The following is an 18,632-nucleotide window of genomic DNA, read 5'->3' as shown; positions in this document are numbered from 1 at the left end:
TAAACTGTGGCACTTTCATGTTTCTAATAAAAGCTGAGAATGAAAAAGAAATTTGACCCTTTTGACATAACTTATCTAAACACATTACTTATCAAAAACAATTATGGTTGTAGACCTTGGAGCAGAGAAATTCTCAGCTTCCAGAAAGCCTAGGAAAAATATTAAGCACACGTCTCTTCTACTTTCCTCATTCCTGTCTCTTTTATTGATCTAATCTTATGATTGTATATTCCTTTTGGATTACCTCCTAGAGATCTTTGTCTAGAATCGAGTCTTCATTGAAAGTTGAAAAAGTGATTAGTATGCTTGTATATCCTTGCATATAAAAATGTCTGGAAGGATGTTTATCTACCTGAATGTTAACCATGGTTGTCCCCTGGGCCATGGATCATAGGTCATTTTTCCAGTAACCTCACCTTAGGTTGGGTTACCTGAAGTAGAGAAGGAATGCTCTCCTTGCCCCTGGTTTCCTTTTGCCTCACTCTTGAGTTGTTGCCTCCTATATGCTTGTGAACAGCACATGCATAGTCCTTCCTTAGTGTTGGTGGGTGGATGTGTGGGGATGAGAGAAGATGGGGAAGGTGGGCAAGCAAAAGCAACAGGATGGGGGATGCCATCTTGGGCAGAATACTTTACTCCAGACAGTGGGTTCCAACACTTAATGACCTTTTTTCATGAAGTGTTGAAAAAAAAAAATCACGGGTATGTTATTGAGCATAATTAAGAATTATATTCAATGCTGCAAAAGAATAAGAAATGATGTCTTCCAGAGGAGAAAACAGCAAATAGAGATTTAGGAAGCCATTTACCCCATCTCCATCTTGGGTGCAAATCTTAGTTCCTGTGTGCAGGTGTATGAAATACGTAAATCTTTATTCTCCCATAAATATACTCCTAGTGTGAGCTCCATTATGCTGGGAGTTCCTGCTTATATGTGGGTTTCACATAACTTAGGATGCATCCTAGCAGTGATTCTTCAAATGTGGTTCTCAGAGCAGCAATATCAGCATCACCTGAGAACTTGTTAGAAAAGCAGATTACCAGCGCCAAACCCAGACCTGCTATATCAAGAACTCGGTGGGCGGGGCCCAGAAATTTGTATGTTAGCAATCACTCTAGGTAATTCTAATGTATGTTACATTTGAAAATAATCCTGTTACGGTGTCAAGTCATGGGGCGGGGGGCAGGAGGGCAGCTGGTTGTGTTGTTATCAGTCCACAGTGGCACTAGCTGAGACCTCTAGTGTTCCGTTGTTGTTCCATGCAGGGTCCAGCTTCTGACTGCAGCACTTTCCAATCAAGTGCCCTCTCTCTCAGCTAATTTCTGTGCCAATTTTAGGTATACTGTGCACACAGATTCTACTGCTCTTGTTTCATATTGGGCTATGGGAAATTTTGTGGCATTATCTAAACTCAGGCCACTTTAGGGCCTCTCTCAGCATCACAAAGTTATCCTATCACTTCCTTGTTACTCTGATGCCTGAGGAACTTGTCCCCACGTGTCTGTTTCTCTTATGGGGTCTTACTGCCTTCGTAGCCTCAGCCTAAGAAGGGGAGCTCAAGTCGTCTCTGCTCTCAGATTGTCCCAAATTTAACTGAGATTTCTATTCCTACATTGGGCTCCTAAATGGGGTAGGTTCAGGATTTCTTCTTAGGATTCACTAGAGTCTGAGCTCATTTCACTTCCCCTGTCCCCTGAATAATCAAGGAAATGTTTTCTAGTCTCAGCCTAGAAAATGTGTCTTATTTTAGAATACTTCACCTATAGCACAAGCTATGCATCAACCAGGTAGATAAAAACACTTTGGGGGAAAGATTGCAAACAATATCTTCCACTTGCTGACAAAACAACCAGCTGTTTTTAATTAGTAATGAAAAAAATATTATTTCAATTTACTTGTAAATGTGCCAAATGCCTCTTGATTTGTTCGTGGATGCCTGAAATTTGGGAAGCCTTGGACTATACCCTCAATTGTGCTAACTCAAGTTGCTCACCACTTTTGTCCTGTTAACTACTCCAAAACCCCTCATGGGCCCAGTGAGCCATGATGCTGCAGGTTTTGTAGTGGCTGAATCATTTATATAGTAAGTCTGCTTTTTTGGTTCTAAGTAGCATGTAATTATTAAAGTATATTACTCGACAGCAAAGGCATTGTAAACATGGAAGCAAATGAATGATTGAAATTTTTATATTTTGTTTTCAGCTGATTTGGATGATCAAAAATATGCTTTATGGCATGTTTTTAAATTACCCTTGGAATGAAATTGAATATTAAAAAAAATTTATAAAAATGTTGTTGACTTCTGAGAATAAGTCCTCAGAACCACAATGGATACTTGGGTTCACGTTAAGAGATACTTGGTTCAAGACATTCTTTGAATCTCTGGGGTCAGTAGTTTTATTTTTATATGCTATTGACACCATGTTTTTCTGGATTATGATGCTGCTTCCCTGTCTGCATGCGATACATTTGTGCACCTTTTCAGGGAGAGAGTATCATCTCATTTCTGGAGAGAAAGAAGCCTGAACTTAGATGTGAAATGAAGGGATTCCTATGGAGGATGAGGTTGATTGCAATTGAAATGTTCTTATGAAAAGCTGGATGTCATCAATCCTTGTAAATATGTGACTTGTAATCACCATTTTGGAGAAGAAGTTAGATCAGCATATTTTTAGTCTTGCTTGTAACCCACAGTAAGTTAGAGTGGTCAGAATCTAATCATGCCCACTTTTGACAGATGTTCAAAATAAGCCATCTTCTTGCTCTAAAGCCTCACGAGACACCCACGCAGAAGGAGCTGAGAGTTGACAGCAGAACTTTAAAATACATCCTCCTTGCCCTATTTTAAGGCACAGTCCGTCCATAGTGCATATCTTAGTCCCCAGGTTACTTTCCTCAGCGGATAACCATGGCTTTCGCTAACACCAATTAAACTGAATAATGCAGGAGAGGGATTGATTCCTTACCAAATATTTTTTTTTAAAGTTCTGTTCTTTTCTAATCTATGAATTGTTGGAGAAGCCTCTCAAACTGCCTTCTGGCTGTTTTTTGGCTACATGATTACTCAAGCCAAGTTGCTTAAGACTAATTTTGGTCAAAATAAATTCGTGCCTGGGCAAACAACCAATGTGCAGAGTCTCGACCAGAGGCAATTAAATCAAATCTCATGTGATAAGACTGTTAATAATGGCTGCAGTATTCAGCATAATTCTGACGAACCGATGACAACGTACCATTCCCAGTGTGTCAGACTATCCTGGAATTTATTTGCTATATTTTTTCTCACTTTAGAGTTGCTCTTTGATTCTGGCACATCATTCTCTCTGGTAATGGTTTCAAATCAGCCTGTCTGATTCATGGCTGCACAGAGAAGGTTTTCTCAGGAGCTAGTAGGGTGATTGTTGAAAAAAACATGGAGAGACAGATGGTAGATTTATTTTACTGGCTCATCTGCTTTTGCAGGGACTGATTATACATTCAAAGTAAGTGGCACCAGAAGTCACATTTAGCTGAAGTTCATCTCACATATTCCCTCATGGAAAACCTAAAATACACCAGGAGGAACCTAAAACCTAAGCAAGTATAGGGAGCACAGCCCTCTGGGCATGGCCATGTGTGACCTGGGGCGGGAACAGATCTACAAGGTCATTTGCCTTGATACTACTAGTCTTCTGAGTGATGGGGAACTCTCTGTTTCCACTTTAGACAGTTTAACTGTGACATAATTCTCCCTTCTTTTGAGGTGATATTGATTTCAGAGTAATTCCCGTTCATTAATCTTGGCTGTGTTCTTTGTCAGCAATACAGAACAAATTGATTGTCTCTTCTACCTGGCAGTATTTTGGATGCAAGCTAGAATGCCATCTCAAGTCTTCTAGAGCCTAAATGTTCTCAATTTCTTGAATCATTCCCCATGTGAAATGGATTGGGTCCTGGTTCATAAGCCCTCTGAATTAGAGGAACTCGGAAGAGACAGAAGTAGTTTAATTTAACCTGGCTTAACCTGCTTATGCGGCACCAACACATCGAATGTGCAATACCAGGCTCATTACAACAAAAAAGACTTGTTAATTTGGTTTTAAGGGATAGAGCAGGAGTAGCAGCAGCAAAACACCATCTCTCAGGTTTCCTGTTCTTGTCCCAGGCAGCCTAGCCTTAGGTCCAGGCCCTGTCTTTTTGTAGACTGCTGACGGATGTTAGGAGACATAATGGTTCTACCCTGGGCTTTTAAATAAAGTCGACCCACCCATTTATCACTCCAGACTTGGCTTCTAAATACAAGGGTTTCTAGATCAGAAGTTTCCAGAATGCTGATGGAGATTCAGGGATCCCTAGAGACAATTTGCTGTGGGGTTCTCAATGGACGGATGTATTTAACCAGAGCCTTTTCTCTCCTTTCTTACTTGTTGGAGTTACACATTAGATATTATTGACTAAAACAATAGGTTCTGCAGCTGCGAGACCATTTATCAGCCAGGAACTGTTTAGCACTTTCTCTCTTTTTTCTCCTAGTCATCTCGCAGCCACCTTTGATTTCGTCTCCCTGGATCTAAAGCCACAGGTTTTATGTCTCAGCAGGATTCTGCTATTGAATCACTGCCCATTGTCATACAGGAAATACGGTATAGTAGGGGTGACTCAGGGAACAGATAATAAAGAGATGAAAATGATTAAAAGCTGGCAGTTTCTTGGGGTGGAGGGAACCTCAAATGCAGGGACTTGAGATAATCATGCTCCTGATGGTTTAAATCATCATCCTGTCATTACCCTTTTCTTCTTCTATTTCATTTTTTTCTCTTCATCTCTCCCACATGGGCAGTTTGATGTCCTTTGTTACGTGTGGTTCCATGTAAAATAGATGGTGTTCCTTTGTATATGTTTGTAGTTTACATATATGGGGTTATAGGTCTTGTTTTGTTATGTGTTTCTATGGGCAGGTCTAGTTCAATGTTTCCGATGCTGCAGTGATTTTCGTGGTAGGTAGCTCTCCACCCAGTACTTTTCTCCTCTTCTCTAGTCTACTCAACTCCCTGATACTGCAAAGTCTGTGATGCTAGGGTGACCATGCCTATCGATCTGAGTGAGTTGAGGCTGTTCCCAGAAACAGAATCCTGGTTATGTAGAGTCATTGGCTATAGGAAAGATGGATTGAACCAGTTTAAACTCTCATTAGCAGAAGATGAAGATCTCATCTTCTAACGATCTCGTTAACATTTGGTATTTTCTGTCTGCCTGATGTTTGAATGTTAAGTAGTGTCAGTTTTCCTATTCTGATTGCTAGTGAGGTGGGGGATGTCTTTATATACTTGTTAGCCATTTGGACTTCTCCTTCTGTGAATACTCTGTTTTTCTATTACATTTTATGTCATTTTCTTGTTGATTTGGAAAACCTACCTATATATTCATGATAGTAATCCTGTGACATTTCAGACATTGCAAATATTGTAAAAAAATTTCCCTCTAATATACCTGGGTTTGGTTGCTAATATTTGGTGTAAGACTTTGTTGTCTTCTTTTAATTGTGGGTGAGAGTGACAGTTGGATAAGAGAGGCTCTCATTGCTTCTCTGTGGAAAATTCCACAAGGACCTTCAATTTATTAATTTATTTCCATGTCTATGTATAGTCTTAAGTGTATCTACTAGATGTCAGCTGGAGCCCTGTCTTTAGAGCTAGGTGAAATTGCTTTGAAAAAAACTTTTGTCTCAATTTTTTTGAAACCAGATAAAGTAACCCCCAGAATTCCATGAATTCTCAATACTTATATTATCAAGACCCCCTTTACTTTGGGCCTCTTCTGTTCCATATCAACCTGATAGCCAAATGTCAAATGTCTCTTTTGATTGGTTCAACAAGAAGTTAATCTGCATCATACATTTGCCAATGTTAAGTTGATTTCTAAAGTTGAAAGAGTTAGAGTATGGTTCACATCTTGAAATTTAAGTGCTTCTGTCATCCCCATCTCCTCAACATCCATTGCTGTAAATTATTTTCCTTCATTATGTAGAGAACTTGACCCTCCAAAATTTAACTACTCAGACCCCCAAATGCTTAGCGAAACAAAGAGTCCTCCTGTTAGATTGACACCTCTGGAAGCCAGTTGGGTTATTAACAGATCCTGCAAAGAGTCTTTAATATTGCAACACTAATGAGTGGTTTTGCAATAGACACAACTCAATGAGAGGTAAGGTACCCTTTTTTGTTGGATGCACATGCCTTTTGCATTCTGCTAAGTGAGAAGGGGGATGGTAAACATTTCCAGAGCAGAGTTGCCTTTTCTCCTTTTGCCTTTTCTCTTTCTTCAGGGGCTAAGGCCTTATGCTGGTCTTATTAGTACAGGTTGTAAAAAGAATGCAGATCTTGTAACCCTATGTGCTGTAATACTTGTCACCTGTGCAATGTTGGATAAGTTACTCAGTCACACTTATTCTCTATTTCCTCATTTCTAAATGAAGATACTAACGTCTACTTTATAGGTTTGGAGGATTAGATGTAATATAGAGGGCCTTCCTGGCATAGAGCAGGTATTCATTACATTATATACCCCACTATGGAAAACTCTGGAAGGCAGCACAAACCCCTGACACTCCCTTTGTGATGGCTTCTGGGACTCTTGAATATCACGTGTCTGATGAGTGGTAGTTTTGTCAAAGTGCTGGAGAAAATGAAAGTGAATTTTCCGAAATGTTCAATTGGATTCTCACAAAGCAAATAACTCACAAACCAATGATCCTTGATGACTTGGGTTCTTCATCTTTTGATATAATTTATTGTGACAAAAACTATTTGGCTTTGACTTTAGGTAGTGGAAAAAAATCCTACACTCTCTCTTCAAGGCTAAAATCACATATCAGAAAAATCATAGAATCCTTAGAATTCAAATACACTTGAACATCTGTGACAAATAAGACTGTAGCACCTTTCTAGGACTCAGGGTACAACTAAGGAGTGTTTTTCATATCTCTGTATCTATTAGGATCTGTGGACAAAGGAGTTTTCAAGTTTGCTAACTTGAAGATGGTTTATTCTATATGCATCTGCCTCCCTTTTTGCAATTGGAATTACGTGCAAGAAAGTGAAGAGAAAATAAAGAGGATGCTGTCAGTCTGTCCTGAAAGGAGATTGTTCATTACAACTTCATCTGACTTAACTTTTCATATACATTGTTTCTAAAAATGTTTGCACCGAAGTGAAATTTTGTATGGAAAAACAAATTTGTATTGGTATCTACAAAATTTTCAGCTAGCTATTTGTATAGAAAGAAATCTGCCCTTGAAATGGGCCAGGTGTAAGAAAAACTAACACAATGTAATTGGATGAATAGTCTATTTAGTTTTTTCAGCTACTGCAAGAAAATGTAGCCAAGTGGACAACTTACATGACTAGTTTGTATGAAATTAAAAGCCCCGTACACAAATTCATGATACAGTGAAATATAGCTTTGGTTCTTTGTTGAGCTTTGTGATTCTCTTGGCACTTGAGAGCCTGTACCCTTTCTCTCAATAATCAGAGGAACTCGTTGGCCGAAGGAACTCCTGTATCAGATCACTGCAGATCCTCTAAGCTTCACTCATGGACCCAGGGCCCAGGGTCACTTGTTTCACCCCAGTTTCCCATCTGGTCTGCAGCCAGTCTAGACTGGGCCCTTCCCAGCTGTGGGAGTGGAGACTGACTTTCCCCACTTGGGGAATTGCTTTTGGTACTGAAGCAGGAGACCCCACAGGACATGCTCTGTGGCCAGGCGTGTACAACTTAGAAGTGGAGGGGAGTCAATCCCAGGTTTGATAATGGGAAATGAGAGCCAGTAGATAAATTCTTATGAATTATCCTGAGGTGCAGAAATTCATCTGGTCCCTTAAAAATGGGTACTCAATTGTGCTCAGGGTGGCCAGGTCAGCAATGCATCCTCGTGTTTTCTCTGTCCTCCTCTGCCTCATTCTCTTTCTCCTCCACTCTTGTTTCCTTGGGGGCTACTATCACTAATGAAACGGTAGCACACAAGTTCTGTTTTGTGGGGGAAGCCAGGCTAAGACAGCTCTCTTCTCATTTTAATATAACATATAAGCAATGGCATTTTACTGAAACAGACTTCATTTATAATCTCATCAGTATATGGTGTAAATGGAGTCTCTCTTTCAGAGTATAACATGGAACATTTTTGTCAAGCAGCCCATGAATCCTAGAGATACACACTCTAAGGGTATCTGTAACACTCTTCCTTTCGGTAGTTCTAGTAATAGTTTTTATTTGGGTTGAACAAGATTTAATGTGTCAGAACGTGTGTACATGAACCTAAGGACAATTCCATTATTTATAAAGCTTCAGTGTCCTGAGTAGCTAAATATGAAACCAACGTGAGGTGTCATCTGGAGGTGGGAAAGTCAACTAACTTTGTCTGCTCGCTCTTCTTCATTCTAGATTATTAGAATTGTTCAGGCTTGTGACATGACACCAGCTCCATGACCCAAATCAAGCCATGAGATATGACATTAGTATCAGGGTTGGCTTTGCCTGCGTAAAGGGGTTAAGCACTATACCTAGCTGGAATACATATGTAAAAACCTCTCCAGTAGAAAATGAATAATTTCGTGGGGGAGGGAAATGTGTTCATTAGGGCAGAGTTGAAAGGTACATAATGTAGAAAAGAGATAAATATAGAAGTTATACAGTCTTTTGAACAGGGATGGGAGGACTCAGAAAATAGTACTTGGAACTGATCTAGTCCAAGGAAATAAAGGCTTGCTCCATCTTACCTGGATTGGTCTCTTTCATGAGCCAGGTAGGATGTAATCAGACACTCTCTTTGGAAGGTGTTTATTTGGTTCATGTCCTGGCCAAATAAATCGTGCTGAGCTTCCTGTGTAAAGGAGACTCCGTTGCTGTGCTGAAAATGGATGTGCTTTCAGACTTAACTTTTGGCGTGAACATATGTTGGTTTTGCTTGCTTGCTGTTCCTCACCACTTCCTATAGTAGCAAGACTTAGAATTTTCTTTGAAGGATCATTCGTGTCCTAACTCTTAGTCCTTAGCTTAGATGGGGCTGATTATCCCTCTTTTCCCACCCAGTTCCAGGATCTCAGAGGATTAATTTCAAAGCTAAATTAGAATATCTGCCCTCCTCAGTTCAGTGATTGGCTCAGGAATGGGCACATGACTCAATTTGGGACAATGAGGATTAGGCCCATGATTTTTACTAGAACTGTTGGGGAAAAGAAACTTTCTTTCCACTGGCTTCTAGCTGTAATGCTAAACTTAAGAGCTATCGAGGGCCACCATAAGGTAAAAGGCTGTATGAGCATGAAGTCTACATGAAGGAAATTTCAACAGAGGAAAATCTACAAAGAAAGATAAAAATAGGCACATCCTAACAATACTGAGTGAACATTTGATCTAGCCATGCCTGAAACTACCATACCCTTGGACTTTCCCGATGTTACAGTCAATAAAATCCCTTTATGCTTACGCCAGTTTTACTTACCTTTTTGTCAATCATTGTAGAAAGAGTACTAAAAATGTGTTCAGGGCAATGGAAATTGAGATGTATATTGATAACTGATATTCGTAAAATTCCATTAATAATATTCTGAAACATTTTAAGATAGTAAGATGAATATAATCTTTAAGCTGCAAAAACTGAACTCTTCCCTCCTCACTCTTATGTCTGTGGCCCCTTCCAAAAAGACAAACCACCATCAGCCTTTTACTTCTCTTTCCCCTCCCCGCATGCCTTGCTCCCAAGAAAATTTGCTTATTACACTAGATGTTTATGAAATAAACACCGTTACATCCCTGTTTCCTTCTCTGTGGAAGCAGCTGAGATAAGAAGAGCAGGCAATCCGGTGCCTATTTAGAAAATAATAATATTTAAAGAAAGACAGGAAAGAATATCCGTTATAAGCTTTTTCTTTTTTTTTCTTTTTTAGAATTGAAGCTTATGAGTTTATCTATGCCCACTATATTCATAATTACAATTTAATATCTGCATACAAAAGCTATGTAAAAATCCGTTTTTCCCAAATATACAAATTTTCTTTTTGGATAGTTTAAAACATTTTGATCACAGATTTCAACAGAGTTTTAGGCTGAAAAAAAATATTATCAATCTAGCAATATCACAACACTGTTTGCAAAACACAGGTCTTCTGATGACTGTAAATCTTTTCCTATTCTGTAGTATTTTTCTGATTCTCAGGGCATGAAAACATTGTTCGGGGTGGGGAAAGTGTTTTCTCTGAAGAAAGCATAGAGATCTAATTTGGCTCTATAATAAAATGAAAATGCCAAATTAATTAGGAAAACCAAAAGAACAGCGGAGTCATGTCAACTCATTCATGCCCTGGTATCTTTCCTATCAACAATACATGCGTAATTAAATAAAGTTTTCTTTTGTCTTACATTGTGCTCCTTAACTTACTTGAGTATTATCTGCATCCTGAGGAGGACAGATTGATATTTGATTGTCTTGTGCATAAGGTGGGTCAGCTTTAACTGCAACAGAAAGCCACAAGCAGTGTTTTACCTGCATGATATTGCTCTTGAAGGTGGCATTAATTAATGTGGAAACACACTAGAAATGCACACTTTTTGCATTTGCAAACATTTATACAGCACAGTAAAAATTCTGTGATAAGGCCAAACCTTTTTCCCCTTAGTCTGTGTTTTATTTATTTATTTTTTTGTGTATGTTTTTAATGTATTTTTTTTAAAGATTAAAGTAAAACGTTTCAATTGTAAAAAATACACACCGGGCAAATCCTTACCTGGATAATAAATATCTACATCACAGTACAATAAAATTTCTTCTCTATAAAATTTAAATATGGATTAAAGTCTATCACTATCAAAAGAAACACTATGCTACTATTTCCATATTATTAAAATAACAGGAAAAATTATGAGCTTATTTTAGAACCTGATGCCATAGCCGTTGGAGAGGGCAAAGAGAGTCAAATGTCTGTAAGCACTCTGCTTTTGGAGAGGAACTGTGGCTTGGTTATTCACTTAAATTCCATTTATGAAAAAGGTTTAGCCTTACAAATGCTGGCTACATTTCAAAAACCATAAGACTGATTTCATAATTTATGACTCATGCAGCAAAAGGTCAGTATGACACGAACAGGTTAGAGTTCCATAGAATAAAAATGTGTCACTGACAATGACATGCTTTGAGGGTGCTCAGCAGTTCCATGGAGGCTGAGTCTGGGGGGTGCTTAGTGTTGAGGAGGGGCCAAGGCTTGCACACCTGTTCACGGAAGAGCCACAAGAATGGTGCTGCTGGAGCAGAGCCGAGCCTGGTGGTCCACCCTGATGACAGCACTGCAGGTGGAAGAGGTATCACTTGGGCACAGGTGAGGGGACATCACTGGGCTGAGGCATCAACACGGCAAAGCACGTCAGTGAGGACAGAAGCTCATTTGACTAGAAAAAGCTCTGAGGTGGCACACGGTGTTTTGAGCAGAATCATAAAGAAGAAAAGATCTTACTTTTCTCACTATTTCTGGAAATACTGCATGTCTAAATTGAAGAGCAAAGTACACTTGAGGGTTATAGGCGGAGACACACACACACACCTACACATACACACACACACACACACACCACTCATCCCTAAAAGTTAAGTGATTTATAAATAAGAATCCCAGTTGTATAGGTGTGTTCTCCTCTACTGGGATATCTCCCCACTGTGAGGGGTTTCAATCAGGTCCATACTTGATTCGACATTCTAGACAATATAAGGAAAACAATGTTAAAAAAAAATCCAGAGCAAATCCCTCCTAATCAAGTTTTATGAGATGGAGTCTTGAGATGCATTAAGTATTTCAATCAGTTACAGAAGAAATGAGTCACTTTGACTACCAGGGTCGTGATCCTTTGTGTCCTTATAGCTTTTTCTTTCAACCTGAAGTACTTTAAGGCGTGTCCTCCTCAGCATAAAGTATTCACCCTTCAACAAAATTTTTAGATCAATGGTTTGCCTGCTAAAGGCAGCCATTTAAGGAGCTGAGGATAAAACATAAATTTACTTGGAGCTGGCTGGATTACTGTAGATACAGTGTACCATTTGGCCAATGCCCAATCATATTTAATCCCAAAAGCATTCTGATTTCACTTTACATTAGGCTTTGTACTAATATTTGAATCTGTGTGTGTCTAATGTACTGGGGAATCTCTGTCAAACAAATTAAGACCTTCTGGGGAAGGCTTGATGTCCAAGGAGTCTGTGAACCTTCTAGCACCCTGCTTGCTTGCTTGCTTCCCTCCCATTTCCTTCTGAGGGGAAACTTGCCCCACACCATAAAGCTTCTGAGTTACCCTGGAGCTAGAAGGTGACTAAGTGGTTATGTTCAAACAGTAGTTCTCCAACGAGAGTCAACAGAGGGAGCTCAGATGTTAACAAAGCAAGGACTCAGGGAGACTGGCTAGAGGCTGCCTAGAGAGAAAACAAAACCCCAAAACAAAATCAAAACAACAACAAAAACAAAAAACCAAAACCCCCCAAACCCCAAAACCTCTCTGTAAAGTCAAAAAACATGATCTGCCCAGGAACTTCATGTTTATAATTTTAATCTCTTCACCTACTTCTTTTCTATGGTTAGCAAGTTCCATAGCGATGTTCTTGTTTCCTTTTCCCCAGAAGCCAGTATAATTGCTTTAGTGCATTAAACATATACTTTTCCTGTCCGATTATTTCCAGTCACACTTGGGATTTTCAATGCTGTTCCTCTCCTTTTTCCGAGGCCATCCTGCCTTTCTCTAAATAGGTGATGAGTCGCGTGTCAAATTCTTAGTTTGAATCAATACCAAATATACTTCCCATTACTGTTAAAGGGTCATAATTTTTGTCCAATAAAGCTAGATATTTGAATATGAAAGAAATCATCGAAAGAATCAGACCCCCCTCCCCCCAAAATTAGTACAATAATAAGGATTTTAGAGCTCATGACTTATTCACCAAGACCCAAGGTGTGAAAACCAAGACCTAAGGTCACAAAGCTACCAGTTCACAGAGCACAAACGAGAACTCAGGCACTCTGACTTCTGGGCCAGTTAAAAAACTTAGCCCACTTGGTTTTCACAGTGACTTTCATTCTTTTGTTTTTAGGTAAATCTCACTGATATGGCTTATTTTCCCCAGTATTTCCAGGATAAGGCAGCACAAGGCAGGCAAAGGAATAGTATATATCTACTATGCCAGTGAAGAATGAGATACATTCAATTGCATGGGTACATTCTTGGCCCATTTTCTGACATTGAAGCCATGAGGCATCACTATTTGTTTTCTGGGTACACGCAACTCCAGCGCTTGTCATCAGGGAGGTGGGTTGGGCAGGGAAGGTGAGTGAGGGTTCATGTACATGGTCTGTATATATTTTCCGTTGACTATCTGTGAGGGCAATGCTATAAGAAGGACAGAGAGGGTCAGAGGCTGGACCAGTCTTTGCTTAGTGATAGTCAAGCCTAGAGTCAGAGGGAAAAGGGGTCTAGGAAACATTTGTGAGTAGAGCAAAGAGCTCGAGGATCCAAGACCAGAAGAAAGCATCCCAAAACCATCAGTATATGAAAGGGATTCTCAGATCACTGCGTTTCTTTCAACTCGGAATGTAACTGCACTAATCACTCCTTAGAATTCCGCTGGAACAAGACCCAAATTTCAGCTTGTTATCTCTCCGTGATTAGTTTTAATCCATAGGGAAATCTGCTGTCAGCTCAGCAAAGATGCAATCAGGATAAATAACTTCAGGAGTTCGGGAGATGATGGATCAGATATCATTGAAAAGTAACAACACTCTGTAAATAGTTTTAATTTCTGTGGAAATTTTTTCTGAACCTAAAACATAAAGAAGCCTTCCTATACTGAGGTAATACTACGTGAATTTCTGGAAACTTTTGAGTCACTGACATTGATGAAGATTTCTAATTTCTTTGGGCTCACTGAAGAAAATGGTTGGCCTCAACCAGTTCCTGGTATTGAGATATTTGGCCTCAGTCAGTCAAATATCTGCACATCTTTGAGTCACACCCTTATATAACGAATTAAATCATAAAATTATAAAAATTACAGTAAAAGGATAGCTGATTTTCTTGGGAACAAATATGCCTGTACATTCCAAGTTATGCTGCTAGGAGAGAATGAAGGGTGCTGAAAACAGCATGTTCTAGAATAAACAAAAATTTGTTCAGATCTTTCTTTAGAAAGGAGAAAGCTACATCTAACCAAAGACGGTCTGTGCCCTGTTAACTGGAGCCCTGCAAAAATCAGGATTGTCTCAAGATGACCCTATTATCTTGGTTTTGAGGCTTCTTTAGTCTTCTGCTGTGCCATTGTGCTTGCTCGAGTCTCTGACCAGGGACAGATGGGAGCTGGTGATGGCTTGGTGCTGGTGAAATAATGATAGTCCCCACCCCACCTCCATAGCTGTAAAACCTTCAAAGCATTCACATCAAAGGACTGGAGAACAAAATCCAATAGTTACAAGTACCCGCATTCAAGGGGCAATTTCATCCATGTCTATGCCAAGGACTGCCTCCCTTTACCCCCAAACAATCCCTCCTAACACAAAGAAACAAAGGAACAAACAAAAATGAGCTAGGCAATGGAATGAAATGACACCCAGTAGTGCTGTAGGAATTATGAGAATGAAGTCAGTCAGTCTAATCCTCAAACACTTCCAAGAACAATGGGGGGAAGAGTTCCGTGGGGCATTCCACCTTCATGTGCAGGAAGCGGCTGGCATGACAGGCTCCAATCATCCGCAGGTCTGTCACCTTCATCAGGAGTTTTGGCCAAAAGTGTGTCACGTGGTGTTTTCGGTAATTGATATAGTGTTCAAAGGCCAGCAGGAAACTATCTTGATATTTTTCTATTCTCTCAACACAGGCGAGCCCTGGGCGATCTGAGGAAAAGAAAGAAGATGGATGTTACTTCATAGGTGAAAGGAGAAGGCCTGCCTTGTCCAACTTAAGCCCTTTAGTGTGCAAGTGGGCAGATCGGAGGACATTTCAACTCCTAGGAAAGAGCATGGATGCCACATGAACTCAGGGGTATCTGGGACCACATCCCAGGGTGTGTCATAATTTATATGAATGGAGCCAATGCTTCATTCAGATAAATATTGCTGGTGTAGACAATCACCTCCATGGGTGTGAATGGCAATACCTTCCTCGTAAGGTCCAGAAGGAGAAGCCTCACCTAAAGAGCTGAAATACTCTGTATAATGAGGGAACGATTTTGAGTTTCCACTGGCCCCCTGGGATAAAGGGGAGGACAGGCATGGACATGCACAGAAAGGGGGAGCTGTGGAAAGAAATTTGGGAACATCACGGGATGCCTGGATGTCAAAGGAGGAATGTTGGACAAAGATTTCCTGTGAAGACGAAGCACAATATCCAGTCTTAGTTGTTTGTCAGGCTGTAATGAACCACTCCTTCCCTACTGTTATGCTTTAGTAGAATTGCTACCTGTAGCAGCCGTGTGTAGGTGGTGCTGTGGGGAATCAAAACGAAAGAAAAGGACATGTGAACCCTGCTCGAGTCACTGTGTACAGAGAAGAGAAGAAGCATAGTGGGAAGTTGGAGTGAGAGGAGGCCATGGTCATGTCAGGCCCGGGAACTCCCCCTAAATCTTGGGAGGACCACAGGTCTTCCTACTCTATGTGGGAGGGGACTGAAGGCAGTTTCCAAACAATGATAAAGGGATGTCACAAGAAGGCTGGATGACTGTGGAATATCCAGGCTGCAAACATTTGGGTTACAAAAGTAATTTATAAACCTGGATGAATTCCTCAGATCGCTCCTGGAAACCCAGGTCTCCTCAGCTTGCTCTTTGTAGCTCTGATCAATTAAATTCACACTCCAACTGTTAGTGTTTGAAGTCTATGTATTAGTAAAAATCTAAATAACGTTCTGCTTAATCTGAAAGGAAACGTCAGGGCTAATTTCTCAATCCACCCTTCTGAGTCTAAAAATATATTGGCTTTCGGAATCCCCTATTCAGCTCAAATTGCAATTCGTGCATTTTTATTTTGTGTTTTCCTTCATATTTGGTGATGCTACTCTGTGGATCTACTCATTTCCTCTCTCTCCCTCTCCCCGTCTTCTCTCTTCTCCTTTGAGTGCACCAGAAAAATTCTCCATAGGAGCCTTTAATTTTTGATCCAAATAGAAAATCAACATAATATTGCTCTGGAAGTACTCCTTTAAAGGGAAAAAATAATCTGGGTTTTGTGGCAGCAAAACTCTGTTCTTTGATGAGAGATAAAGATAAGGTGGTCATATAAATGATATAGAGAAAAATCAGAGGACATTTTAGTGACACTCAAGTTGTACTAAACATGTTTATGAACAATAAAACATTTTTAAAGGTCAAAGACATTTTTAACTCCCTAAAGACAAAATTTCTCAGATATGTCTTTCAGATCATTTGCATTTTAGCTCTCTGCATATTACTGTAGGACTAAGGAACTTAGCAGTAGTAGCTCCTAGAAAAGTCTTTAAAGAAGAGACCTAAGGTATTGTGTAACTGAAATGCCAAACACAACAAAGAGGCTTAAAAGACAACGCCCAAGAGAAATTGGAGCCTCGGAGCACTGATATGTAGCTGTGATTTGCCAAATGTAAAGTGTTTGGTAATATTTTTCTGGTCCTAGCAGTGTTAATGAAAAGTGCCCAGATCATTCAGGTGGAGAAGATTTTAAAAAGTTATTATGTCACATGGCTGTCAAGCAGGCAGAATTGGGAGGAATCATTCAGTTATGTGTTTGACAGAGTTTGGAGTCACGTTCACAAATTTTGCCATCCCCACATACTCCCTTTATTTACCTTACTGAGATTATTTACTTAATCTGTTAAATTGATTCTAAACAGAGGAAATTTCATATTACTCACTAAATAAAAATCCATTTGATTCACTACAGAGGAAATTTCATGTTATTCACTAAACAAAAATCCATTTGCTAGAAATGGATGATAACCATAACAACGGATGCATGGTAAAAAAAACTTTATTATATTTTAGATAAAGGTTCTTGCTGAAACTCTCCCCAAAAGGAAGGCTAGCAAGTATTAGGGGGTTGTTAAAGACAGGCTAGCATCAAACTGAATCTCTCTTTGTGCCTTGTTTAGAAGGAGCTATAACCAGAATAAAAATTATAAAAGAAAAAGCTTCCTCACTATATGAATGCATGTTATTTAAAACTTTCTTTGTACCACTAAAATCTCAGCTAAAAAGTTACATTGAATCCTACCTCCAGAAATATAATTCGCACTTATGTAGTTCAATTTCTTTATTTTAAAGGACACTGAAGCCCAGAGAAGATAGGCGGTTCACTCCAGGTCACATAGGGAGGTCCTAGAAAAGCTACAAGTTTTATTTCTACTGAAGGACTGAAGGCCCCAGTTCCTTGCTGGCTGTTGACTGACTGGAGACTGCCCTCAGCTCCTAGAGGCCGCCTGCAGTTCCCCAACATGGCCACATGCTTCATCAAGCCCGCAAGGAGAGTCTCTAGAGCAAGTCTGCTAGCAAGAGGGAAACTTATCTAATGTAATGTAATGTAATTGCATGGGAGTGGCATCAAATTTGCCATATTCTATTGAAGAAGCAAGACACAGGTTCTGCATACACTCACCAGGAGGGGTTGGTATAAGGGTGTGCACCTCAGAAGGTAGGGAACATGGGGGTTAACTTCTCAAATTCTACTGAACATTGGCCTGGGTGCTGGGTGCACAATTAGACATCTCTCTGTCCTCAAAAAGCAAATAGTTCAGAAGGAGAGATGGACAAGTTAAGGAGAGAGCTGTAGTGCAGAATGACAATTGCTGAGGCACAGCTAAATTTAGGGTGTTCTGAAAATGCTGATGATGACTTTGAAACCACCTTGTATTTAAAGACTACTTTTGCTTAAAGAGTATTTTGCATTTCTTATTTATTATGACATGATCTCTGAAGAAAAAAGGGTCAGCATTATTAACCCACTCTTCATCAATGGGAATGAAAAATCTTGATAATGAGCTATGGCTGCAAATGAAAGATGGCTGCAAATTCTTTGCCATTCCTCCCATCATAAAGTGGACTCTTAAATCTGGATTGGTGCTGGGACTTGTTTGGAAAGACTGTGGCAGAAGTGATGCTATGTGACTTAGGACTGGGCCTTAAGACATCTGTAACTTCTGCTTTGGTGTCCTTGGAACTCTCCTTTTTGGAATCCACCAGTCATGTAAGAATTCCAACTACCCTGCCAGAGGAGAGACTGCATGAAGATAGGCCTGGAGCTGTGTTTGATGTCTCAGCCCCAACCCCAGCCATCTTGGATGTTTTAAGCCACTAAGTTTTGGGTGGTGTGCTATATACAGCAATAACTAACTGAAAATTAAGTTGTAGCTAAGCTATGGACAAACTCTAGCTGTAGCTCATGGTTTCTTCACCCAGAACTTAACACAGAATGGCGTGGTCACGCATTCCCATACCGTGCACACAAAACCAGAATGCGGCAGGGCTGGGGAACTACTGTGAGGCAGGCTGAGCAGTATCCACTGAAGGTGGACCATTTAATAGAGTCTTGTAAATGGCTCCTTTGGTTCATTCCCACTATACTGGGAGACTGCAAAAAGCATCAGATACCTGACACCCTCCTTTA

General features: G+C 40.0%; 2 protein-coding genes across 39 annotated transcripts in view; one reads left to right on the top strand and one right to left on the bottom strand.

Annotated features, from left to right (window-relative positions):
• The window catches only part of NR1D2 (nuclear receptor subfamily 1 group D member 2), a 122,276-nt gene extending 106,287 nt beyond the window's left edge, over positions 1–15,989 (top strand). For all 11 annotated transcript variants that reach the window (XR_012489651.2, XR_012489650.2, XR_012489649.2 and 8 more), the window contains one exon: positions 14,879–15,989. Coding sequence is in view for 1 of the 11 variants with exons in the window: in XM_074312749.2 (XP_074168850.1) it covers positions 14,879–14,898 (20 nt within the window). In the remaining 10 variants the exon portion in view is untranslated. The remainder of the gene's footprint in view (positions 1–14,878) is intronic.
• The window catches only part of THRB (thyroid hormone receptor beta), a 349,913-nt gene continuing 341,168 nt past the window's right edge, over positions 9,888–18,632 (bottom strand). For all 28 annotated transcript variants that reach the window (XM_074312762.2, XM_074312779.2, XM_019745237.3 and 25 more), the window contains one exon: positions 9,888–14,894. In XM_074312762.2, the coding sequence (XP_074168863.1) occupies positions 14,653–14,894 (242 nt within the window). In that variant the 3' untranslated portion in view covers positions 9,888–14,652. The remainder of the gene's footprint in view (positions 14,895–18,632) is intronic.

This window comes from Rhinolophus sinicus, chromosome 5 (genome assembly GCF_057876585.1).
Source record: "Rhinolophus sinicus isolate RSI-liver-muscle chromosome 5, RSI-T2T, whole genome shotgun sequence".
Taxonomy (NCBI): Eukaryota; Metazoa; Chordata; class Mammalia; order Chiroptera; family Rhinolophidae; genus Rhinolophus; species Rhinolophus sinicus.
The sequence above is the reverse complement of the archived record's forward strand: the minus strand, read 5'-3'. Positions and strand labels throughout refer to the sequence as shown.